General features: G+C 41.7%; 1 protein-coding gene across 1 annotated transcript; it reads left to right on the forward strand.

The window, feature by feature from the left end:
• Positions 1–19,668: 19,668 nt before the first annotated feature.
• On the forward strand, positions 19,669–26,159 carry CLEC4D (C-type lectin domain family 4 member D). Its single transcript, XM_054718531.1, has 7 exons — positions 19,669–19,704; positions 19,801–19,901; positions 21,718–21,807; positions 23,046–23,150; positions 23,645–23,796; positions 25,126–25,241; positions 25,548–26,159. The coding sequence occupies exons 2-7, from the start codon at positions 19,874–19,876 to the stop codon at positions 25,693–25,695; spliced, it is 639 nt and encodes a 212-aa protein (XP_054574506.1). The 5' UTR covers positions 19,669–19,704; positions 19,801–19,873; the 3' UTR covers positions 25,696–26,159.
• The last annotated feature ends 1,127 nt before the right edge of the window (positions 26,160–27,286 follow it).

Below are 27,286 nucleotides of genomic sequence, written 5' to 3' on the forward strand. Positions count from 1 at the left end.
GCTGAGGCCAGACTGTGGTTTAGGCCCACTCCTCGTAGGGAGCAGTCCTAAGCCATCAGTAGGACATCCCCTGAGTGCTCCCAGACTGTGAGAGGGGGCAGGCTGGGCTGAGAGACACCCAACCTGTGCACAAATTTTGTGCACCAGGCCTCTAGTATATCATATTTATACAGACACCTGTAACCTTGAGTATCATATCTATACAGGCACCTGGCATCAATATCAGCGTATCAGTTAGATGGCTAGCTTGCAAGATCAGACAATTAAGTTTATCTTTTCTATTCAAGCAAAAAAACAAAGTTATTTTACAGTCTAAAAATAACAGAGTTGAACTACAGAATATGAGACTGTCTAAGAATAACAGAGTAGTTCAAACAGCAGTTTCAAACAGCAGTTTTTCCAAAGATAGTTTTGCTTCAAAGATAGTTTTGGCTTTACTTTTGGTTTCTTCTTTGATCCATTAGTTGCTAAAAAATGTGTTGTTTAGTTTCTATGCATTTATGAAATTTCTTACTTTCCCTCTGTTACTGACTTCTAGTTTCATCCCTTTGTAGTCAGAAAAGATACTTTATATGATTTCAATGTTTTTAAATTTGTTTAGACCTGCTTTATAACTTAACATATAATCTATTCTGGAAAATGTCTGTATGTGTATTCTGCTGTTGTTGGATGATATGTTCTGTATGTGTCTTTAAATCAATTACATAAAATGTAAGTCCATTATTTTCTTATTGAATTTTTTGTCTGGATGATCTATCCATTGTTGTAAGTGGGGCATTAAAATTACATACAATTATTGCCCCTGGCAGGGTGACTCAGTTGGTTGGAGTGTCATTCTGTACACCAAAAAGGTTGTGAGTTCGATTCTAAGTCAGGGCACATACATAGGTTGCAGGTTCAATCTCTGGTTGGGAAGCTTATAGGAGGCAACTAATCAATATTTCTCTTTCATATCAATGTTTCTATCTCTCCCCCCTTTCCTCTCTCACTAAAATCAATAAACAAATCCTTGGGTAAAGATTAAAAAATAAATTAATTAAAATGTTTAAAAATTTTTCTACAATTATTGAATTTATGGTTATTTTTGTCTTCAGAAATATTAATAATGATGTACTATATAAATATAACACATCTATTCATAATTGGCATATTCTCTTTATTACTTGACCCCTTTGTCATTTATAATGACCTTCTTCATCTCTTTTTACAGTTTTGGACTTGTGTGTTTGCCTGATTTTCAGTATAGCTGCTCCCACTCTTCTGGTTTCCTTGTTTATGGAATGTCTTCCTATCCCTTCACTTTTAGCCTACAAATTTCCTTAAGCCACTCTATGCCTTTGAATTGGAAAATTTAACCATTTATATTTAGAGTAATTATTGATAAGTAATGACTTGTTATGAGCATTTTGTTAATTGCTTACCGATTGTTTTGTAGTTTATTTTTTCCTATCTTCCTTTCTTGCTATCTTTTTTGTGAGTCAGTGATGTATAATTTGTGTATCTATTATAAGTTTTTGTGTATCTATTATAAATTTTTGCTTTGTGATTACCATATGGCTTTCATAATAAACTAGAGGCTCAGTGCATGAATTTGTGCACCAGTGGGGTCCCTCAGCCTGGCCTGCAGGATTGGGCCAAAACTGGCTCTCCAACATTCCCCAAGGGGTCCCAGATTGCGAGAGAATGCAGGCCAGACCCAGTGACCCCACCAGTGCACAATTGGGGCTGGGGAGGGATCATGGAAGGGCTCCAGGGCATGTCTGGCCCATCTCGCCCAGTCCTGATGGGCCAGACCTCAATAGCAAGCTAACCTACCAGTCAGAGCACCTGCCTCCTGGTGGTCAGTGTGGGTCACAGCAACTAGTTGAATAGTCAAATGAACAGTCGGACACTTAGCATATTAGGCTTTTATTATATAAGATTATTTTTCTCCTCTGATTGGATAATATCAAGAGAGCTGGCTTCAAGTTCCCATGTAATTTCTTCTGCCTGATTGAGCCTGATATTGAAGTTCTCTATTTCAGTTTTAATTTTATTCTTTCTATCGTTCAGCTCTAGAATTTTGGAATCAGTGTTGGTGAAGATTGTAGTATTCCTCAGTAACAAAGGCTTCACACTTCCATGGCCATGAGGCTTGCTGGGGTTTTCCCACAAATCTGTTCCCCATGTGTAAAATACCTCTGAGGGGATTCCTTCTGGTGCTGAGCTTTTCTGGACTGGGGGATGAGGTGGTGCAGTTAAAATGAGTCCTATGCTGGATGGACCTGGAGAGCATTATGCTAAGCAAAATCAGCCAGTCAGAGAAAGGTAAATATCACATGATCTCACTCATATGTGGAATATAATGAACAACATAAACCGATGTACAAAAATAGATCCAGAGACATAGAAGCATTGAACAGACTGTCCAAGCTCAGAGGAAAGGCAGAGGAGGGAAAGGGTAAGAGATCAACCAAAAGACTTGTATGCATGCATAAAACATAACCCACAGACACAGACAGTAGTAGGGTAAGGGCATGAGCTGGGGGGTGGAAGTGGTTGGAAAGAGGTCAATGGGGGAAAAGGAGACATATGTAATACTTTAAACAATAAAGAATTTAAAATAAAAAATAAAAATATGAACAACAACAAAAATAAAATAAAATGAGTCCTATGCTTTTATCTGCAGCATCTATTGATTTTTTAGCTCAATGGGGTTTCTACTGCTTTTACGTTGCCATCCAGACTTCCTCGGAGCTATTTTTTGTCATTTTGTAGTTATTTATTGTTTTTTCTTGTTTTGTGGGGAGACTGTGTTGGGACCTCCTAACCCTCCATTTTGCTATCATCATCCAAATTTCTACTCTGAAGTCATTTATATGTGTACATCGATGATAATAATGCTTTAACACACTAAGTCCCAATTCTAGAGTTACCAGTGTTAAACTGTTTATGTTTCAAAAGAAGTATACTGGTTAATCAGCATCTTATATAATTATAATCTCTAGATTAATATTTATAGATTAATATTTTTAATTTTAATGTAAAAGTTTTCCAAACTATGAAAGGAAAACATGTGCAAAGGATAATTTATCAAGGAGTATAATACTAAAATATATTATTCCCAGGCGTCCCTGGGTCCGGGTGAGACCACGTGTCCCTGGATCCGGGTGAGGCCTCGTGCGCCTAGGCCCGGGTGAGGCCACGTGCCCCTGGGTCTGGGGGAGGCCAGGCGTCGCTGGGTCCGGGTGAGACCGTGTGTCCCTGGATCCGGGTGAGACCTCGTGCACCTAGGCATGGGTGAGGTCACGTGCCCCGGGGTCTGAGAGGCCAAGCGTCCCTGGGTCCGGGTGAGACCATGTGTCCCTGGATCCGGGTGAGGCCGCGTGTACCTAGACCCGGGTGAGCCCAAGTGGCCCTGGGTCTGGGAGAGGCCAAGCGTCCCTGGGTCCAGGTGCGACCATGTGTCCCTGGAGCCGGATGAGGCCTCGTGCACCTAGGCCCGGGTGAGGCCACGTGCCCCTGGGTCTGGGAGAGGCCAAGCGTCCCTGGGTCCGGGTGAGACCATGTGTCCCTGGATCCGGGTGAGGCCGCGTGCACCTAGGCCCGGGTGAGCCCAAGTGGCCCTGGGTCTGGAAGAGGCCAAGCGTCCCTGGGTCCGGGTGAGACCATGTGTCCCTGGATCCGGGTGAGGCCTCGTGCACCTAGGCCCGGGTGAGGCCACGTGCCCCTGGGTCTGGGAAAGGCCAAGCGTCCCTGGGTCCGGGTGAGACCATGCGTCCCTGGATCCGGATGAGGCCTCGTGCACCTAGGCCCGGGTGAGCCCAAGTGGCCCTGGGTCTGGGAGTGGCCAAGCGTCCCTGGGTCCGGGTGAGACCATGTGTCCCAGGATCCGGGTGAGGCCTCGTGCACCTAGGCCCGGGTGAGCCCAAGTGGCCCTGGGTCTGGGAGAGGCCAAGCGTCCCTGGATCCGGGTGAGACCATGTGTCCCTGGATCCGGGTGAGGCCTCGTGCACCTAGGCCCGGGTGAGCCCAAGTGGCCCTGGGTCTGGGAGAGGCCAAGCGTCCCTGGGTCCGGGTGAGACCATGTGTCCCAGGATCCGGGTGAGGCCTCGTGCACCTAGGCCCGGGTGAGCCCAAGTGGCCCTGGGTCTGGGAGAGGCCAAGCGTCCCTGGGTCCGGGTGAGACCATGTGTCCCTGGATCCAGGTGAGGCCTCGTGCACCTAGGCCCGGGTGAGCCCAAGTGGCCCTGGGTCTGGGAGAGGCCAAGCATCCCTGGGTCCGGGTGAGACCATGTGTCCCTGGATCCGGGTGAGGCCGCGTGCACCTAGGCCCGGGTGAGCCCAAGTGGCCCTGGGTCTGGGAGAGGCCAAGCGTCCCTGGGTCCGGGTGAGACCATGTGTCCCTGGGTCCGGGTGAGACCATGTGTCCCTGGATCCGGGTGAGGCCGCGTGCACCTAGGCCCGGGTGAGCCCAAGTGGCCCTGGGTCTGGGAGAGGCCAAGCGTCCCTGGGTCCGGGTGAGACCATGTGTCCCTGGATCCGGGTGAGGCCTCGTGCACCTAGGCCCGGGTGAGCCCAAGTGGCCCTGGGTCTGGGAGAGGCCAAGCGTCCCTGGGTCCGGGTGAGACCATGTGTCCCTGGATCCGGATGAGGCCTCGTGCACCTAGGCCCGGGTGAGCCCAAGTGGCCCTGGGTCTGGGAGAGGCCAAGCGTCCCTGGGTCCGGGTGAGACCATGTGTCCCTGGATCCGGGTGAGGCCGCGTGCACCTAGGCCCGGGTGAGCCCAAGTGGCCCTGGGTCTGGGAGAGGCCAAGCGTCCCTGGGTCCGGGTGCGACCATGTGTCCCTGGATCCGGATGAGGCCTCGTGCACCTAGGCCCGGGTGAGCCCAAGTGGCCCTGGGTCTGGGAGAGGCCAAGCGTCCCTGGGTCCGGGTGAGACCATGTGTCCCTGGATCCGGGTGAGGCCTCGTGCACCTAGCCCCGGGTGAGCCCAAGTGGCCCTGGGTCTGGGAGAGGCCAAGCGTCCCTGGATCCGGGTGAGACCATGTGTCCCTGGATCCGGGTGAGGCCTCGTGCACCTAGGCCCGGGTGAGCCCAAGTGGCCCTGGGTCTGGGAGAGGCCAAGCGTCCCTGGGTCCGGGTGAGACCATGTGTCCCAGGATCCGGGTGAGGCCTCGTGCACCTAGGCCCGGGTGAGCCCAAGTGGCCCTGGGTCTGGGAGAGGCCAAGCGTCCCTGGGTCCGGGTGAGACCATGTGTCCCTGGATCCAGGTGAGGCCTCGTGCACCTAGGCCCGGGTGAGCCCAAGTGGCCCTGGGTCTGGGAGAGGCCAAGCATCCCTGGGTCCGGGTGAGACCATGTGTCCCTGGATCCGGGTGAGGCCGCGTGCACCTAGGCCCGGGTGAGCCCAAGTGGCCCTGGGTCTGGGAGAGGCCAAGCGTCCCTGGGTCCGGGTGAGACCATGTGTCCCTGGATCCGGGTGAGGCCTCGTGCACCTAGGCCCGGGTGAGCCCAAGTGGCCCTGGGTCTGGGAGAGGCCAAGCGTCCCTGGGTCCGGGTGAGACCATGTGTCCCTGGATCCGGGTGAGGCCGCGTGCACCTAGGCCCGGGTGAGCCCAAGTGGCCCTGGGTCTGGGAGAGGCCAAGCGTCCCTGGGTCCGGTTGCGACCATGTGTCCCTGGATCCGGATGAGGCCTCGTGCACCTAGGCCCGGGTGAGCCCAAGTGGCCCTGGGTCTGGGAGAGGCCAAGCGTCCCTGGGTCCGGGTGAGACCATGTGTCCCTGGATCCGGGTGAGGCCTCGTGCACCTAGGCCCGGGTGAGCCCAAGTGGCCCTGGGTCTGGGAGAGGCCAAGCATCCCTGGGTCCGGGTGAGACCATGTGTCCCTGGATCCGGGTGAGGCCTCGTGCACCTAGGCCCGGGTGAGCCCAAGTGGCCCTGGGTCTGGGAGAGGCCAAGCGTCCCTGGGTCCGGGTGAGACCATGTGTCCCTGGATCCGGATGAGGCCTCGTGCACCTAGGCCCGGGTGAGCCCAAGTGGCCCTGGGTCTGGGAGAGGCCAAGCGTCCCTGGGTCCGGGTGAGACCATGTGTCCCTGGATCCGGGTGAGGCCTCGTACACCTAGGCCCGGGTGAGCCCAAGTGGCCCTGGGTCTGGGAGAGGCCAAGCGTCCCTGGGTCCGGGTGCGACCATGTGTCCCTGGATCCGGGTGAGGCCTCGTACACCTAGGCCCGGGTGAGCCCAAGTGGCCCTGGGTCTGGGAGAGGCCAAGCGTCCCTGGGTACGGGTGAAGCCAGATCCTGGGTCCGGGTGAGGCCGTGCGCCCCTGGATCCATCCGGGTGAGGCTGGGTCCCAGGCCCGGGTGAGACCACGCGCCCCTTGGGTATGGGTGAGGCCACGTGCCCCTTAGTCCGGGTGACGCCGTGCCCCTGGGTTCGGCCGAGACCAAACCAGAGGGAGTCGGACCTCCATTACCACCATTTGTCCACCATCCAGAGCTGAGGGGTCAGTGCTGACATGTACACATAAGGAACTACTGGACATTGAAATTGGGTCTCAAAAGAACTGTTGGTCCAGGGGGAAGCTCGCTACAGATTGATTCATTTGCCTGTCAGCATAACTATTATTGCTCTTCTCACATTCAGTTCTTATCAGTATATATCTAGTGACATATGATCTCGCTCATCTAGGGGAAATGATGAACAACATAGACTGAGGAACAAGAACAGAACCAGAAGCAAGGAGGCATCGATCGGACTATCGGGCCTCAGAGGGAGGATAGGGGAGGGTAGGGGGAGGGTGGGGGGAGGGGGAGAGTTCAACCAAAGGACCTATATGCATGCATATAAGCCTATCCAACGGTTAAGTTCAACAGGGGATTGGGGCATGCGTGGGGAGAGGGGTGGGATGGGAATGGGGGGATGAGGACAAATATGTGACACCTTAATCAATAAAGAAATTAAAAAAAAAATAAATAAATAAAATATATTATTCCCACTTCCTATACCGTTAAGCAAATGTCTCAGAATTACATTTTGAGAAGCATTAAGGATTTCTCATCTCTCTGCTTTGCTATTTCTGTGATATTTAAAATATATCTACTTTCTAATATGATGGTAAATAAGAAGATAATAAGAATATGGGAGAGCAACTCAAGCTGCCTTATGTGAATTGAGAACTTGTTTACTTAGACAAGTTGAAATTTTTTTGAATGTTAAAAAAAAACTCAGACTTTAGTGAAATTTAAAAAATATTAGCATTAACACCAGCTCCAGTTTAGTTTTTTAAGGCCAAATGCGAGAAATGGGTTTGAGGACAGATATTTAATTAATCAAGAGAAATGTATAGAATTTGGATTGAGTGTTTACAAATCAGAAGAAAATAAGTGAAAGGAGTAAAGAAATGAAGTGAGAAACTAAGAGAGACAATTTCATGTATTATCAAAGATAGTTTTCATTGCAAGATATCTAGGATATTTCAAAGCATTAAAAATTTACTTTGTTTATTTTACTCCTTATATATTTTGTAGTTACTAGTACTCAGAAAACTTTAGACACTTCTAAAAGACCCATGAGATTTTATTTTTTTAGGAATAGTAAAATACAGAGAAGTAGACAGCCAGTGAATCAACATTTCTATTGAATAATTACTATTTTCTTGGTACAAGGGAAGCAATGAGGCCCCTAGCAATCTCTACTCTAAACTGTAGCTCTTCATTTTTATTCGATGGACATTAAAAATATATAAATTAAACTATAAATTAAAAAATGAAAGCACACACAAGCAAGTTCTGAGGTAGCGAAGTTATTTTTCGTGAGGTTAGGCACATAGAAAAGTGAGTGTTTACCAGGTGTACCAGTTAATAATGTGGATTTTGTAATCAAAACATGATATTTTCAAGAGAAACATCAAAAGTGCTTTAGTCAAAGTAATGTCCATTGCTAGCTACATATTTCCCCCATCTTTCAGGTAATTTGTGGATACCGTCTTAATAGAACTTTTCTGGTTTTGAGGCAAACCATTCAGAGACCAAATTTTCCACTTCTTCGTACATTTTGAAGTGCTGCTCAGAAAGTGTGTGTGCCATCCATCGAACAAGTGTTAATCTGAAGGAGCAAGGTCTGGTGAATACGGCGGGTGGGTTAATACTTCCCAGGCAAGATCTTTTAACTTGTCTTTAACTGGTTTTAAAGTGTGTGATGATGCGTTATCATGAAGCAAAATTGCTTTGCCATGTCTTCTGGCCCTTTCTGGTAGTTTTACGATCAAAGAGTGGTTCAAATTGAAATGAACGTTCTTTGTCTTTCAAAATTGAAATCATCACTTTTAAAAAGTTTGAACCAGCGTTCACAAGGATCTTGAGATGGAGCATGTTCACCATAAGCTTCCCGAGGTATACAATAACTTTCAGCAGCACTTTCTTCAAAATAAAGTAATGAATTAAAACTTCCTGCAAATGCTCTTTTTTTGGCACAAAATTCAACATTTTTAAGCGTAAAAATTTCTATAATGTTAACACCTTCAGAAAATTTGACATGAAGTTTTGAAGCTTGTTGTCAATACAACAAAATAGCATACATATCAAATTGCATATATATATATCAACATATGTGTAACTCCATCTATTGAAAAAAATCTGCATTATTAGCCAGTATACCTGGTAAGAGGATTAGAGAATTGGCATTAAATGGTCAGAACTATGATGACATATTTTAATCTTAAAACACACAAGAAAAAATAAATGTGGGAGAACAGGAGTAAAGAATCTGTGAGAGGGTTATGTTTTGGTGGTTTCTGAAAACATGAAGCTCTCTAGCCTGATAAAGACATAATAAATTGTAAGGAAACTAATTGCTCTTCCTCTTTCCCAGTGACTTGTCAAAATTCTTCATAATGGAAAATTCACAAGGGTTTTTTTATGACTTACTTGTGAAATGCCACCCTACTGAAAGATACCACTTTTTCATGAGTAATTAGACTTCCTGTTCTAATGTTCAAATTCCTATTCGGTTTGACCTCCATTCTGAGTTTCAAAGAAGTAGGTCCTGCTCTTTCACTTGAAGATTATAACTAGACATTTCAAACTTTGCATGTTGAAAAGAGGACCTAGAATTTATTTATTTAAAAACTGTCTCTTCTAGTACTCCCCATTTCAGTTTCAACATATATCCAGATGCCCAAAATAGAAATCTAAGAATCATTCTCAACAATTTTCCTTTCTTTACCCCGTTTGTGTCATCTCAGTCTACCAATAATAATGCTATTGGCTAGAAGTTCCCGAAGGCACTCATCTGGGCCTGCAGTGAACCTCCGCAGACATCTTCACTTTTATTTTATTTAAAACACACATATATACACATACACACACACACACACATATATTTCAGAGAGGAAGGGGAGAGAGATAGAACATCAATGATAAGAGAGAATTATTGATTGGCTACCTCTTGCATGCCCCCTACTGGGGATCCAACCAGCAACCCAGACTTGTACCCTGACCAGGAATTGAATCATGACCTTCTGGTTCACAGGTTGTCACTCAACAACTGAGAAAACCAGTATTGTGGCTGTACCTGACCCTGTGGTTCTTATTATGATTCCAAGACACCTTTAGCAATAACCATCAGAAATCTTTGAGGTGGATGCCTTAGTTCAACCACTTAAGGCACTTGCATTACAATAATAAAAGTCCAACTGTCAGGTGCTTACACACTACATCCTTTCATCTAATCTATTATCAAGTCCTACTTGTTAATGTTTAAAGGTGCTGATTCGAGACACCGCTCTCATTTCTGAATTATGGAGAATTTATGAAATATATAAAGGAACCAGGAAGGAATGCAAATACTAGCTTTATTACTGGCAAATCTATACTAAAAAAGTATGGATTGGATTTGTAGTCAAGAAAGTTTTTAGATTACTCTCCAAACTCCAAGTCTAAAATGGAAACCCCTTTTAGGGAGAAGTGTGTAGGCTACATGCAGAATAAAAAAGACCTCCTACTCACCTTCCTGCAGAGAGACAAGAGAGAAAAGCAACACTTGAATACTGTCCTTTGATGAATTACTTCTCCCCAGTGGAAGTAATTAAAGCATCAGATCCTTTCTTAAGAGTCTAAGATACTGATCTAAGATGGCATCGAATTAGATGGAAACTACACTCACATCCTCCCAGAACCAAATTGGAATTACAGCTAAATTATAGAAAAATCATCCCAAATAACCAACTGAAGACTAGCTGGAGAGCCCGGCCAGCATGGCTCAGTGGTTGACCTTCGACCTATGAACCAAGAGGTCACCAGTTCAATTCTGGTCAGAGCACATGCCGGGATTGTGGGCTCAATCCTCAGTCGGGGGCTTGAGGGAGGCAGTCAATCAATGATTCTTTCTCATCTCTATCTCTCTCTCCCTCTCCCTTTCTCTCTGAAGTCAATAAAACATATTTAAAAATAATTTGTATCTATTAAAAAAAAAGGCTAGCTGGAGAGAAGCCACATGAAGACTGATAGAACATGTGGAGGCAGGAGACAGCTGGTGGGGCTCCCACAGGCTGGAGGGATATAGCAGCTGCGGGGGAGGGGGCATTCCGCCTGAGAAGTGTGGAGTCTAAACCCCAAGCTGGATTTCCCAGCTTAGAGCACCGGAACCAGGGACATGCACCCACATAACATCCAGCTGTAAAAGGCCGTGGAAGTTTTGTCTGCCTGGGAGAGACAGCTTAGAGGAGCAGGCACCCTCTTAAAGGACCAATGCACCAAAATTTTGTTCACAGCCACTCATCCTAGGCTCTGGTAGAGGGAGGGCAGAGTGGACTAGAGCTATGTGAGGAGAGTCTGGGGTTGTTGTCTTTGGGAAGAGAGCTGAAGAGTCAGCCATCAGGATCCCTGTGCTGAGCCATTGCTGTATATGGCAGAAGCCATCTGTCTCTGGCAGAGCATTCCCTTCCATGCCCCATCAGCCTGGGGGGAAGCAATAGCCCCACCCACTGGAATGCCTCTTACCCCACTCTGTGGGAGCTTATGCCCTGCTGAGGTGTACAACTGGAGGCTTTTTCAGTGACTATGCCTAACAGGCAGCCTGGAGGTGGAGGTGGATCTCTGGGTGCTTTGACTATGTGGCTTGGCTGCTTTCATCCTGAGAGGCTAATTAAGGCGCAATCTGTAGATTCCTTATGAGGTTCCAGCAAAGCAGGTTTAAGAGAGCCTATAGGATTAATTACTATTCTTGTTGTGTCCATGCTGTGTTTCAATAGAATCTGTAATGCACAGTTGTGGATATTAGACTCTGGTTCCGTTAATTGTCTTCAAAATTTTATTTTTCACCTATGAACTAAACTGGATTCTGAATTTTTCTAGTTTTCTTAGATATTTAGCTACAACCCTCTAATTTTTCTCCCATTTTTTGACTTGGAATTATTGAGATTTATAACATGATTTTTCTCCACTGGGGTATAAGTCCTACTCGTGCTCCAGGGATATTGCTTCTTAACAACTCTAGAGACCATTGCAACCTCCTTCCATACCCAGGCCTCATTGATCCTCTTACAAAAAACAAAAATCACTTGACTCTGAAGGAAAACTTTGCTTCTCTTCAGCAGGACACCCCTTCCCTTAGAGAAATCAGAGCCAAGAATCCTTGAAGTGGGAATGTATTAGGTAGTTAGACATGCAAGAACAGAGTAGAAAAAAATAGGCCAGGTATGGAAGGTCACCAAGGCAGACAGCCCTGAGCGCCTAGCAGCAAACAATTGTATGGGGGTAACTCACCTCTAGGGTGACTTTTCCTCCCCTAGCTTATCACTGGTCATATGGTTCAGACCCTTCCATGAACTTTCCTCCCATAGCATGTTGCTAGTCATGTGTTAGACCCCCTTAGAGGAAGAATAAGGAGGCTGGAGAATAGCTTTAAACTATTCCCATACAAGCCCTTGCATGACTACTCCGTTAAGTGTTCAGAACAATAAGGTTCTGACTTGCATCAAATGATCTTGGAAGTAGAACCTTGGGTCTGTTGATAACAGAGTTTTGGTCAAACTAGAAATAATATCTAAGCCTCAGTTGTGTTTCAGCTCCAGGTCCAAAAAAGCAACACGGCCAGGTGGGATAATGCCATGGCTGACATCAGGACCAGCTGTGATGACTAATGACCCCTCTTCCTTGGTGCCAACCAATCAGTAGAGACCACAACCCTGAAAGACACACCTAGAAAGCTGATGAATATTTCATTAAAGTCTTCCCTGGGACCTACCCTAAGATCTCTGCTTTTAGAGAGCAAATAAAAAATCTTGGGATGGAAGACCCATTTCTCTCTATCTCCAATGCCTGTACCTTTCCCCACCCCCTTCTCAGATGTGCTCTTTCTCTCTAGAGCATGCCCATCCCTCTCCCCACTCCCCATATTCTTCCCCCAGGCACATTACCTTTGCCTTTCTTTCTCCTTAGCTCCAAAGGCCACTTTTTGCCTCTGTAACTTATTTCCTGAGCCCATGCAGCCCACCTGGCTCACTTTTTTTCACTTCTTATACCTCTGTTACTTTCTAAATAAACTTTTGCTTGTATTTGAGTCTTGTCTCTCAATTCTTTCTTAGCCAGAGCTCAAGTACTGAGGTTGATGGTAACATTCTGCTGTTGTTTAGCTGTTAACAAGTTCATTTTTATTGATGAGTAGTATTCCTCTGTGTGAATATAATACAGTTTATTTGTTGATGGATGTTTGGTTGCTTCCAGAGTTCACCTACTATGAATAAATCTGCTATGAATGTTTATATGCAATGTTTTTTGAGCATATGTTTTCATTTATCATGAGTAAATTCTTAGAAGTGAAATTGCTGAGTCAAATGGAAAAATCTATGTGCATCTTTATAAAACCTGCCAATTTCTATTGAGAAGTCTATCATATTTCTTTACTATATTCCTCTGTATATAATGTATTTTCTTTTTTTGGCTGCTTTTAAGATTTTTTCACTATTTTTTAAAGCAACTTGATTACTAGTATGATATACCTTGATTGTGTGTATGTTGATATTCATCCTGTTTTGAGTGTATTAAACTTATTTAATACTAGAGGCCCGGTGAATGAAATTCGTGCATGGAGGTGGAGGGTGGAGGTGTCCCTCAGGCCAGCTCACACCCTCTCCAATCTGGGACCCCTCGAGGGATGTCCGACTGCCCATTTAGGCCCGATCCTAAACGGGCAGTCGGACATCCCTCTCACAATCCAGGACTGCTGGCTCCCAACTGCTCACCTGCCTGCCTTCCTGATTGCCCCTAACCGCTTCTGCCTGCCAGCCTGATCATCCCCTAACCAGTCCCCTGCCAGCCTGATTGATGCCTAACTGCTCCCCTGCCAGCGTGTTTGCCCCTAACTGCCCTCCCCTTTAGGCCTAGTCACCCCTAACTGCCCTCCCCTGCAGGCCTGGGCCCCACCCAACTGCCCTTCCCTGCAGGCCCAGTCACCCCCAACTTCCCTCCTCTGCTGGCCTGCTCACCCCTAACTGTCCACCCCTGTGGGTTTGATTGCCCCCAACTGCCCTCCCTTGCAGGCCTGGTCCCCCCCAACTGCTCTCCCTTGCAGGCCTGGTCCCTCTCAACTGCCCTCCCCTGCTGGCCATCTTTTGCCGGCCATCTTGTGTCCACATGGGGGCAGGATCTTTGACCACATGGGGGCAGCCATATTGTGTGTTGGAGTGATGGTCAATCTGAAAATTACTCTTTTATTAGATAGGATAGAGGCCTGGCGCATGGGTGGGGGCCAGCTGGTTTGTCCTGAAGGGTATCCCGGATCAGGGTGGAGGTTCCCTTGGGGTGTGGGGCAGCCTGGGTGAAGGTCCTGTGGTGGTTTGCAGGCCGGCCATGCCCCCTGGCGACCCAAGCAGAGGCCCTGGTATCTGAGATTTATGTATCTTCTACAATTGAAACTTTGTAGCCTGGAATGGAGCCAAGTCTCCTGCTCGCTCCGTGGCCAGCAGCCATTTCTTTTTTGGTTTGTGTATCTTCTATAATTGAAACTTCATAGCCTGGAGCGGAGGCCTAGGCCAGCCAGGGCTGCAGAAGCTTTGCTTCCTCCATTGCCAGGGGCAACCCTTGCCTCCTGCTCTTTCCAGCTCCGTAGCTGCCGCCATTTCTGTTTGGATTTGTTTACCTTCTATAATTGAAACTTTGTAGCCTTGAGTGGAGGCTTAGGCAGGCAAGGACAGGCGGAAAGTTTGGCTTCCTTTGTTACCAGGGAAACCTAAGCTTCCCTCTTGCTCTCTGTGGCTGTAGACATCTTGGTTGGGTTTATTTGCATATTTGCTCCTGATTGGCTGGCGGGCGTGGCTGGTGGGTGTGGCGGAGGTAGGGTTAATTTGCATATTACTCTTTTATTAGGTAGGATGTGTGTTTGTAGTCTTCATCTAATTTGGAAAAAATTTAGTTTCCCTCCCCACCCCCCAAATATTTTCATGGCCCTTTAGGGGCACTCCATCTTCTATGTATAAACCCAGTCAGTAGCCTGGAAGTATGGATGCTGTCTATAAGTACTTGAAAAAAGTTCTCTGTTGAATGTCTTTGACTGTAGTCTGGCTTCTAGTTTCTGGTTTACTCTGGCCTGTCTGCTCTCAGAGAAGCGCATTACCCCATGTTAGTGTTATTTACTTGTTCCACCAAGAGGAAGCTGTGGGTCCCCGTTGAGTCATTGGTTTGTTGCTATGGTGTCATCTTGTGTACTTGCTGCTTTCATCATCACTGGAGTTAGTGTACAACTTTCCTTTCTCTGCCTCTTGCGTAAATTCCTTTTTTAGTGTAGTCATGATTTCTATACTATATGTGTTTTTACTTACTGTTAATCTTTGTTTTTTAATTTATATGCAAGCTAGTGTTTGTTTTATCAGTGGCATTTTATCTGATAAAATGTCCTTTTCTCAGAGGACTATAATGTAGTGGTTAACAACAGTATGGGTTTGGTTGCCATGTTACCTAGATCTGAATTCCAGGTCTAGCATTCTCTGTGGGAGCTCAGACAAGTTTTTAACTTTTCAAAAAGACTTGTATATGTTATTTGCAATTTGTGAAGATTAAGCAATTTGTGTTCAGTGCTTAGAACAGTGCCTGGCATACCAAAACATATTAACTATTATTGCTTTAGAGGTATATTTTTTATAATGCTCCAAGGTGTATGGTTAGGTTACTTGTATTATTATTATTATTATTATTTTAACAAGAGGTGTCAGGGTAGGAGTGGGCGGGGGGGGCGGGGGGGGGCATACTACAGATCCAACAAGGGATCTGGATAATGAATCAGACACAACCTATCAGATTACCTTGTTCGGAATTAGTCTACAAAGCATACTGGTCAGCCACTTTTTTCTTCAGCCTCTTCCAGTTGTAATGACCAATGTCAACCTCTTACAAACTCAACTTTGTTTAGTTTCTGAGTTGGCCTGATTATATTACATTGGTTATTAATTTATTGGTTGCTTTTGCAACTCTATAAATATTATATTTGTTCACTTATTTTTGTTAATTTTTTAGCACATAACATATGTGTACTTATTGATTCATAGAGTATACATGTGTACTAATGCATATAATACTAACATTATACATCTTATGTAAAACGTATTATCAGTAAAAGATACAATATAAGGTTACATGAAAATATTTTCTTCCTGTGCCCCAGATGGGTTGTCTTGTACATCCCATGTTGGACACTACTGCTTTCAATCCTGGTCCTAGAACAAACACCTGATCTTCACAAGAGTGACTGTGGTGTCAAAAAGGAATGAAAAGCTCTTAGCCCATGCTTTAGGTAAGTGATACCTTGCTGAGCTGTCCCCCACTTGTGTTTAAGTTAGAAGTGTGGGTTGTGTGTTATCTAATAATACTTCACTCGACGTCTCCTGCTTGAGTAACCAGAAGAATCATGTGGAAATGGAGTCTGTAAGGGAATAACTCGTATTTTATTTACTGTGTCCTCCTCTAGGGGACATAGGTTGCACTAGGACACTGAGGACACACTGGGTCTGGAGTGACACCTGTTGAATTCAAGCATGAATGAATAAATGATTGAACAATTGAATGAATATGTGAAAAACATTTTTAAGCCACAGGCAAAACACAATTAAAGTGTGATTCTCACTTGTCTGTAAAACATCTCCATTGCCAGAGGCTGTTCATTTATTTTTTGTTATATCTCTATTAAAATAAGAATGATTCCTACCTTTTGTCAGCCACACTTATTTTTACCTGGTTAAAGTGTTAGCACTGAATTATATTGTATATAACAGCCATGATTTAGTGCCCATGTATTCTAGAGAGGCTCAATTTAGTGAATGAACTTTTACATGATTCTGACTTTTTGGGGCCAAGAATGGTCTAAGATTATGTCTTCGTCTCTATGTGTCCCATGCATTAATTCAGGTGTGTTGTTTTTTTCAAGGAGATTGTTTCTATCAGTAAGGTCCTTTCTTGATGTTTGTTTTTTTTAAATATTTTGAGTGCCCATTGGTTTGTCATTTTTATGTATTAACTTTTTATAAAATTATCTTAGAATAAAGAATGAAACAAATATCTTGTAAAGTACCAAGTCTCTGTCACATTTGAAAGAAACCCTCTTTCATCTAATTAGGAAGACATGGTAGACAACTTCTACTCATCGTCTAGGTCATGCTAGGATAGGTGATTTTTACCTATTTATCCACTGCCTTTTACCGAGTATGGAAGAGTCCCTGGAAAATAATAAGTGTATTGTGGAATCAGTGAAAGACAATGTTCTTGCTGTATTCCTACAGTCTACAAAGTGTATAGCATCATAGTAGATGATCACTAAATTTTTATAACTAAATGATTAGTGTTATTTCCATCTCCTTCCTAGTTCTGGTTTTTCATCAGATAGTTCCCTGATATGTTTACTTTCTATATATCCTTTTTTTAGGTTCTATCATCTGTATGAGTCCAAAACCTCTGAGGGCAAAGGAACAGTTTCTTTGCTAAATTTGGACCATAAGATTTGAGGCTGAACTGTTTCTTTCATTTCAGAGCAAAAATTCACTTTTGCGACACTGTGGAATAGTCTTTGACAAAGGCCATCAAAGTGAAAATGACAAAAAACAGTAACATGTGGTGTAGAAGAGATTGCATAGCCTAATAGAATGGGATGCTCTAAATTACCTACAGATTTTGCAAAAATTTGTAAAATTTTTAGTAATAGATTATCCAAGATTCCTCACTCTAGCAAACCTCTGAATCTCACATTCCATATACTTAATCTCCATTTCTGGGCTTGTTTACTACAAGTTAGTTTGATTATCTGAAAGGGTTGTCTGGTCAAAATCTTAATGGATTTAGTAGCTTGATTTGATTTACATGTCACTTTTTAAATGCATGTTTGAATTTATAAAAATTTTGTTTTTACTTCAAAGAACTATTTTTTTTATCATGTAGTCATTTACAGCTATGAAGTTTCCTTTTAGAACTGCTTTAGCTGTATCCCACATGTATTTGTATGTTGTATTCCTATTTTTATTTGTCTTAAGATTTTTTTGGATTTCTCTTTTGATTTCATCTTTGACCCATTGATTTTTCAGTACCACACTGTTTAAACTCCACATGTTTGTGAATTTCCAGTTTTTCTTACTATTGATTTATAGTTTCATACCATTGTCATTAAAAAAGAAGCTTGATATGATTACAGTCTTATTACATTTATTATGACGTGTTTTGTGGCCTAACATAATCTATCCTAGAGAATGTTCCATGTGCTCTTGAGAATGTGTATTTTCCTGCTGTTGAATGAAATGTTCTGTAATATCTAAATCCATCTGATCTAACATATAGTTTAAGTACAAAGTTTCTTTGTTATTTTCTTTCTGGATAATTTATACATTGATGAAAGTGGGGTAATAAAATCCCCTAATATTATTGTATTGATTATTTATTTCTCCATTGCTTTGTTTATTTAGGTGCTCCTATACTGGGTGCATAAGTATATACAAACGTTACATCCTTTTTTAGATTGATCTCTTTATCATGATATAATGACCTTTGTTTCTTATTACAATCTTTGCCTTAAATCTATTGTTTCTGGTATAAGTATAGCTATCTCTGCTATACTTTTGGTGTCTATTCTCATGAAATATATTTCCATCCCTTCACTTTCAGACTGTGTATGTCCTTGAAGCTGAACTGGGTATCATAGGCAACACATAGTTTGGTCTTGTTTTTTAATTCCTTTAACCATTCTAATTTTTTAAATGGAGAATTTAATCCATTTTATTTAAAGTAATTATTGATAGGTGTGGATTTACTATTGTCATATTTATTGTTTTCTGATTGTTTTATAATTTTTTCCCCTCTTGCACTCTTTACCCAATGTTCTTATGATTTTCTGTAGTGGTATGCTTTGATTTCTTTCAGAGAGAATTGTTCCATGTGTAGCTGTAAATTTGATGTGTCTGTGGGAGGTGAGTTCAGGAGCTTCCCATCTCACTAATTTGAACCAGAATATGATAATTATTTTCATTCTTCACTGTGACATTAGTGTATTTTAGTCTACTTTTAAAAATATAAATTTTTAATTTTTGATTTCAGGGAGGAAGGGAAAGGAAGAGAAAGAGGGAAACATCAATGATAAGAGAGAATAATTGATTGGCTGCCTCCTGCATGCCCCCATGCTGGGGATCGAGCCCACAACCCCAGCATATGCCCTGACAAGGAATCGAACTGTGACTTCCTGGGTCATAGGTTGATGTTCAACCACTGAGCCATGAGGGACGGGCTATTTTAGTCTGTGCTTTTTTTTCTCTTTTTTTTCCAACCAGGTGGTATATAACAATAGACATTTATTTCTCACAGTTCTGGAGGCTGGGCAGTCTGAGGTCAGGGTGCTAGCACAGTGACGGAAAGACAAAAGCATTCAGTGCATGACAGCACAGTAAATGAAGTCAGGGACCCTGATGATGACTTTATCACAAGATGTCACACTCATTTCCTTTGCAGCAACCATACTATTTTCTCTCATCTATGAAAATTTTGGAATTTAATCAATAGCTCCACCACCTCTTTCTCAACACCAAAACAAAGGTTTTTGTGTCTTTACATGCAATGTATATACACTGTGTGCATTAAAAGCTTTTGATCATTGGTCACATTGTTTTTACCGTTTTGCACACAACATGCTAACTACAGAGGACTTTCTGGGGCAAAGCTTACCTCAAGCATGTAACTGCCTTGAAAATATAAAATCCAGAAAAAGAGAAAAATGAGAGCATGTTCATTAATTTTTTTTCACTTGTTAACTTGTATTTTAGATTCTCCTTTGGAGTAAAATGGGCTCTTCAACTGTTTACAAGGCAATTTCCGAGTTGTAATAGCTTCATGTTTTTCTACTGTACCCCCGCATTCAAGGTTGGCTGCCACAAACAGACAGACAGAAAGTGCAAGTACCCTTTTTCTTACATCTATACTGGAACCTTAGCAGCAGCAGTAACTGTTCCAAGTCTGTCAGATGCATTAAATTTTTATTAGATATAATGATTATTCTGTTATGGTCCTGCTAATTTTTATGTTTAGATAAATAAAAATAAATAGAATAATTCCACATGATTCATTAATTACTGATCTCAAGATACTTATGGAAATTTCTACTAACTGTTTTGGATGTTGCTTTCTCAATTTCCTTTTTTCTTTGCTCCATCTCCCAGAGTGAATCAAAGGAAACTCACTTTTAGAAAGACTTCTTCTTTTGAGTTGAGTCTTTTACATTGAGAGCTTTATAGTCTCACCGGAATAGTAAGACTGAGGTCTAATCTCAAGTATTTCTGAATATATTATTTTATCCACAGAAATAGACCCTGGAAAAAATATAAGAAGCTTCTGTTTTTCCCAAACACTGGACAGCAAGAGAGTTAACACACAATGGGGCAAGAAGGATCTCAAAATAAACGTGAGTACTTCTCTCTTTTTAATTTTAAAGAGGCAGATAAAATTATGACTAAGATTTAAAAATAAAATTGATAGTTGTAGTTGTGAAGATTAAAAATGATGATATGGGGAGGAGAAGGTGGAAGAAAATGAGAATGACTTTGATGAAGAAAAAGGCTATAAATAGATTCTAATACACTGGGTAATAGAAACTTCTTTGTAAAACATAAATTGGGCCAAGAGAGGAGTTAAAGTATATAAAGTATAAAAGAAAAACGAGATGGAAGGGAAGAGAGTAATTTGGGAAGGTTCATTTAAAGGGGAGTGAGACAAGATATAGAAAACATCCTGACTAAGGCTGTTCCTGAGGCTTTAACTTTCCCATTTTATGTTTTACTAAAGTGACACAAATGGATTTGTGTTATGAGAACATTAAATAATGTTTTGAGAAATATATAGAGCATATGCAGAAATATGTAATTTTAAAATTAATGTTTCACTTTATCTCATCATCACACCATGGCAAACTTCAATGGACCCATAATGAATGATGGTACTGAAAAAAAACTTTTTTTATGCAACAATAGGTCTTGGAGATTTTTAATGACAATACATACTGATAAACATGACTATTTTAATTACCATATAGAATTCTATCATATGGATTCATCATAGTTTAAAATATCTACTATTGACAATACATATACAAGTATTAGGTTTCAGTGCTTTTTCTATTTCCAAAGTGCTCCAATGAATATCCTTTAATAGAAATAAATTTAGTTATTTCTATAGGACAAATCTCTAAAAATGAAATTTGTAAAGTATATGATTATCTAACCACTATGTTGAATACCTGAAGCTACTACAAAATAATACTGAATGTAAAGTATAATTTAAAAATGAAATTGTTGTGGCAAATATAATGCATTTAAAAATTGATAAATGTTGCTAACAATCTGTCTAAATGGCTTTCTAATTTATAGTTCAGCAGTAGCATTTATTTTCTTACCTAGGATGTTATATTTTTAACTTACTTTAAAAACTCTGATATGTGAAAAAAAATCATACCATGATGTTTTAGTTTACATTTCTCTGATTGAGCATATTTTTATTTGTTTAATGGCCATTTATAATTTCAACTAATTAAATTTTCATCAAATTTTTGCTGTTTTCTAATTAATTTTAAAAATTCTTTATACAGTCTGGATATTAATTTTGTGCCATAATTTTTCCAGGTATTCCTTTTGTTTTAACATTGTTATATAGAAGTTTTAATGTTTTTAAAGATATCATAGCTTTATTTTTTATTTTTTATTTATAATCCTCACCCGAGACCATACTTAGAGAGAGGAAAGGAGGGAGGGAGGAAGAGAGGGAGAGAGGGAGAGAGAGAGAGAGAGAGAGAGAGAGAGAGAGAGAGAGAGAGAAATATTGATGTGAGAGAGAAACATCAACTGGTTGCCTTCTGTATATACCCAACCAGGGAATCAAACCTGAAACTTTCAGTGTACAGGACAATGTTTCTACCAACTGAGCCACTCCAGCCAGGCAGAAATTTTAATTTTTATGTACTCAAGTTATCAATTTTTACAATTTTTGAATTTTGTGTCTTCCTTATAAAAAGCCTTTCCTATTAAAAAAGTTTACATGTTATTTATTTACTTATTTATTTATAAACTCTGAAATGGATTTATTCAGGAAAAGTCTTTAAGCTCTCCTCCACATCTGAAACAGTTTTGGATAATCTCATATTTAGCTTGTTCCTTGATAGAATTAGTTCCCTAGCTCTTGGAGCTGAAAAGGGAGTAACCGATTTATCTTTCTTTTTGTCCTGGTAGAAGGAGGCCAGCATTTCCAGCTAATCTCTTGGGTCATTGCTATTGTTTTCATCTCACTTCTTGGTGCCTGCTGTATTGCAAACTGTTTGGGTAAGTTAGCAAAAGTAGAGATCTCCTTGAAATATTTCCCTAAACAAATTTTATAAAGTTGTGCCAAACATTTTGTTATCTTGATTTTCCTCAACATATTAAGCTACGATGTCTTCAGGGTCTCTGATTTAAGATTCAAATCTACATACTAGATCTGCTGTTCTTTGATGCTGCTGCCTTGTGTCAGGAAACGAGAATTTAGGCCCTTATCTATACATGTGAAAGTTGGTGATCAGTAAATCAGTCCTCATTTTGGAGTAGGATTGCAAAGGGCTGCCTTGTATGAGTAAAGAGTACCCAGCAAAAAAACAACTTTCAGATGGACTTTAAAAAGTCTGGCTTTAAAAAGAATAGTTGGAAGACCTGTTCTTTCTGATATCAAGACCTTATATAAGGTTATTATAATTAAAGTATTATAAGTGCAAATAAAGGCAAATAGACCAGAAGAAAATAATAGAGAGCTTAGTAACAGATTCTGCATATATAAATTCTTTATATAAAACAGAAGGGGCAATTGCAGGGTTATAGGAAAAGGGTAGTTTTATTATTTAATTAATGGTGTAGACACAATTGATTATCCATATTTTAAAAATGAAATTAGTCTCCTGTCTCATATCATGTACCAAAAGGCTCATAAAACTGTAGAAATATCCCAGTGTTCACCAAAAATCGTCACTCTAACACCAAGTCTAAAAGAAAAATATGCTTAAAAGCACATGCACATAAAGGTTTGAAAAACTACCCCCATAAAGCACAAAATGGATAATCTATATATATAAAAGCCTAATATGCAAATTGTCCCCTCGGGAGTTCTACCGGGAGACTGGGAGTTCTATCACTCGCTATGACGTGCACTGACCACCAGGGGGTGGTGCGGAATGAAGGAAGGCCCAAGCTGGCAACCAGCAACTGGGGAAGGAAGGGTCTAAATTGGCAGTTGGACATTCCCCGAGGGGTCCCAGATTACGAGAGGGCACAGGCTGGGCTGAGGGAGCCCCCCCCCCCCGCCCCAATGCAAGAATTTATGCACCAGGTCTCTAGTATTATAATAAAAATATTAATTTCAACAATATCAACCAATTCACCTGGAGCTGCAACAGAGAAACTGCATAGGGAGAAAAGAGAATGTGAGGGCCCTAACTATTAGGATAAGAGAAAGATTAGAGCAGTCAGCTCCCATTTTCCAAATTAAGTGACTATATAGGAAAAGGAAATGAACTTTTTTTTCTCCTTGACAGTGACTCATACCAACTTTCTGCGCTGTAAGAGAAGCACTGGAGTGTCCAAGTTAGGAGGGCACCGCATGAAGCTGACATGCATCGAGGAAAAATCAGACCTGAAAGGTACAGATGGCAGAGACACATAAGAGAATTTCTTTCTCATTTCCACTTCCATTAGAATTCACAATCGGATTTAAAGTAGATCTGTAGTCAACCAGGAGAGATTAAAATAACATAATTGAGAATCTGGCACAAGAGTACACATCAGTAATTGAGATAGAACTATTTCTCATGATTGTCATCAGTCAAATAACTGGAGAATGTATACTTTAATTCCATATCTTTTGATTCAGACATATCATAAGGACTGTTCCCTCGGACTCTCGTCTTTATTGCTTTTATTATTCTGGAATTTATAAAGTCTCATTTTGAAGAATGGGTAAATGCTTGAGAGTTTTAGTAGGTTCTTCACACCCTTTAGATAAAATGTCCTGTAAAACGCTTTGTTATGAAAACACTTTAAAAGTAAATGCAAATAGATGCAGGGATACTGAAAAATGATCATCCCTTCTGAAAGAATATGTTGTAACTAATTTTTATTTCAATATCCTCATGAGGGGACACCTGGAATTGCTGTCCTATTGGCTGGAGAGCCTTCCAGTCCAGCTGCTATTTTCCTTTTCATGACAACAAGACATGGGCGGAGAGTGGAAGGAACTGTACCGGGCTAGGGGCCCACCTGGTCACCATCAGCACAGAAGCTGAGCAGGTATGTGGGGAGGCTCCCGTCAGTTTCTCTGCTGCTTTGAATCTCTTTGCGGAGAGAGAGGACTTTTTCTGCTCTGCCATATTTCTGTGCCTTTGCTTCATCTGTTGCATCTGCCTGGAAAGCCTTTTCTTCCACTCTTATATTCTCTGTGTGTGTTTTTGTTGTTGTTGTTTGTTTTTTAAATTGATTTTTAGAGAAAGAGGAAAGGGGGGAGAGAGAGAGAGAGAGAGAGAGAGAAGAAAGAGAGAGAGAGACATTGATTGACTGCCTCCTGCACAGCTCCCACCAGGTATGAAGCCAGCAACCTGGGCATGTGCCCTGACTGAGAATTGAACCGGTGACTTCTTGGTGCATGGGTTGATGCTCAACCACTGAACCACACTGGCTGGGTCCTCTATTATTTTCTTAATGTGACCAACTTCTTTGGATCTTTCCAGATGTCATTCATGTATTATTTCCTAGAGGAAACTACCCTGACCATCTTCCCTACTCCACCCTCCCTACTCTAAGTTGGAGGTATTTTATGGTACTTTGTGCATTGTGTGATCATGGCACTTATGTTAGTGTCCTGCAATTGTCTGCTTAATACTCCATTTCTTCCAATGATTTCCACTTTGTAGAAGGCTGAGGCCATGCCTTACTCATCTTTGTATCGCTAATGTCCTGCACAGTGCTAGGCACTCTGGCTAGGTCTTAATAACTGTTTGGTGATTAAGTGAATAAATGAATGGTTAATTGATACTAAAAGAGCTACAGGATAAAGCATAGAAAAAATAATTCAGATGTATGGTTGTAATTTTAAATAAGAAAATCTTAATGTAAAAATGGAAATTTATTTTCTCATGTAATATATTTCCATATATGTACCACAACTCACATTCTACCCTTTTGTTGATCACAAGGATTTCCTGGAGAATTCTGTTTTCATGGCCTTGCAATCTATAGGCGGACTCTTTGAATAAAATGGGATTTAATAAACTATACAAACAATTAAAGAGGGAAAACTTAAAAACAAAAGTTCCTGATAATCAGATCCTATTAAACATTTGCTAAGTAATTTGCAAGTAGATCTCAGTTAATCTTCAAAATAACTCAGTGAAGTAGTGGAATTGTCTCTTTTGAAGATAAGGAAACTAGGGTTTGGTGAGATTAAAGCACTTTCTAACATTGCACAGTAATCAGCAGAGGCAGGATATGAAAACAGATCCATCTGGTGCCAACCCTTTTTGCTTAAGTAGTAATCTATTCAACCTCTTTCCTCTTTTCCTATCATGTCTCATATGATAAATGCAAATAAATTTATAAGAATTTATAATTTTTTTAATACAGAACTTTATTACTCAATTTTTGGATAGACGATTTTCATATTTCCTGGGACTTTCACATGAGAATCCTGAAGGTCTTTGGCAATGGGTGGACAGTATGCCATTTAACCCGCGTATGGAGTGAGTATATTGACTGGGATGAAAAAGCTTTACAGGCAAAGGTGGGAAGAAGGTAGCAAGCAGAATTCATGTTTGGGTGGAGCATATCAATGTAAAAGTGCTTACTCAGCACCATGTGTAGTGTAACCTCTATACTAGTAAACTACTACTACACTTGTGTTGGGCAGTGCAGCTCTAAATTTCTCACTTAAGGGCATTTAAGGGTCATTTTCTCTGCATAGTCCCCTGACAAACACAGTGTGTGTGTGTGTGTGTGTGTGTGTGTGTGTGTGTGTGTATTACATATACTTTTTTTTTCCATTTCAGATTCTGGCATAAGAGTGAACCCAATAACCATCAGAAAGAAAATTGTGTTGTCCTTGTTAATGACCAAAACAAATGGGCCTGGAATAATTTTTCTTGTAACTTTGAGGCAAGTAGAATTTGTAAGAAACCTGGAAGAGTACTCACCTGAAAGCTATGAAGAGGTTCTTGTGATGAGGACAGAAAAGAAGAACCCATTAGACTAGGGAAGAATGTACATGCACCACTGGAATAGAGAAAACACACTAGATCATAGAACATTTTCAGTCATGATGGGACTTATTTATTCAATTCATTCAAGATAATGTGTTTTTGTGTAGTGTTTTAGTGGAAGGAATCATCTCTTCTATGAAAATCAGTTTTCATTAGATTTGCTTTCTGGATAGTATTTCAAAGAATTTAAAATTCTTTGAAATGCAATTGGTGTGCATTTAATACACATTTGACAGAATGGCTTAAATGATGCCATGTTTTAGTTATTTTTCCCTCTACCCCAAATCTTAACTCTTAAAATTTAGTGGGATACTCACATTGTAAGATATAAAAATGTCAAATCACTATATTGTACACCTGAAATGAATATCTTATATAATAAAAGCATAATATACAAATCAACTGAACAGTGGAATGACCAGTCAGCAGAGGGGGTGGGGAGGCGGGGGGGGGGGCAGCGAGCAGGCAGCACCAGGCCAGCCAAAGTGCTTGCCAGTGGGCAGAGGGAAGGAATGGCGATGGGGGCCGGGCGGGGGGGGGGGGGGCCTGGAAAGCGGTGACCAGCGGCAGCTGAGGGGCTATAAGGCGGGCTGGCACCATCCCCTGATCAATCTGTCTGGTCACCTCCTGCAGATGGGGGCGATGCCGTCCCCTGATTGGATGGCCTGGTCGCCTCCCACAGAAGCGACAGTACCACATCCCCTGAGGACTCCCAGACTATGAGAGGGCGCAGGCCAGGCTGAGGGACACCTCCAGTGCACAAATTTTTGTGCACCAGGCCTCTAGTAATCAATATAAAATTTTATGCCAACTGTACTTGCATTTTAAAAAATGTAAAGGCTGGTATTCCAACTGGTAGTGGTACACCACTTTTTAACCCAGATGTCACAAACCCTTTAACATTTTTAAACAATATTTTTATTGTTAGATGCTTGATTTTCAGACTTTTTAATAGTGTCAGTCATTATATTGACTTTTCATGAGGAAAAAATTTCCTGAACAACAGTATAGAGGAGTTCTGAATGATGCCATTGCACAGGTAGAAAAAAAAAGTCTACCTACTTTTAAAAAACGTACTTCTTACTCTATCTAAAATTTCTTCCCAAAGCATGTAGTCCTAAGCTGACTTATTTATGTAGTATGTTTTTAGTGGAAAAGGCTCTTACAAGCCACCTTAACCAAACTCCTTCAATTCTATAGCTGAGGAAATGAAAACCTTGGAAAGCCAAAGAAATCACCTTGGCATTGTTAGTTCACGAGAGAGCCAGGCCTATGACTCAGATTTAAGAGGTGAAATGCATTCTCTTTGTTATTACAGGAAAGTTACTGTGGGTGACTTGGCCTCTTGGCTAACAGAGAGATAAAGTTCCTAATTGTTTGAAGTAACATTATATTGGTATTTGAATCATATGTTCTACCCACTTATGCAAATTGTTAGCATCTTTCTTTAGAGTTATAAAACTATAGTTAAAACTAGCAAGAAAGTCATTGTTTAAACAACAGAAAATTATGCTTTTGTGATTTATGTA

Source organism: Eptesicus fuscus, chromosome 7 (assembly GCF_027574615.1).
Source record: "Eptesicus fuscus isolate TK198812 chromosome 7, DD_ASM_mEF_20220401, whole genome shotgun sequence".
NCBI lineage: Eukaryota > Metazoa > Chordata > Mammalia > Chiroptera > Vespertilionidae > Eptesicus > Eptesicus fuscus.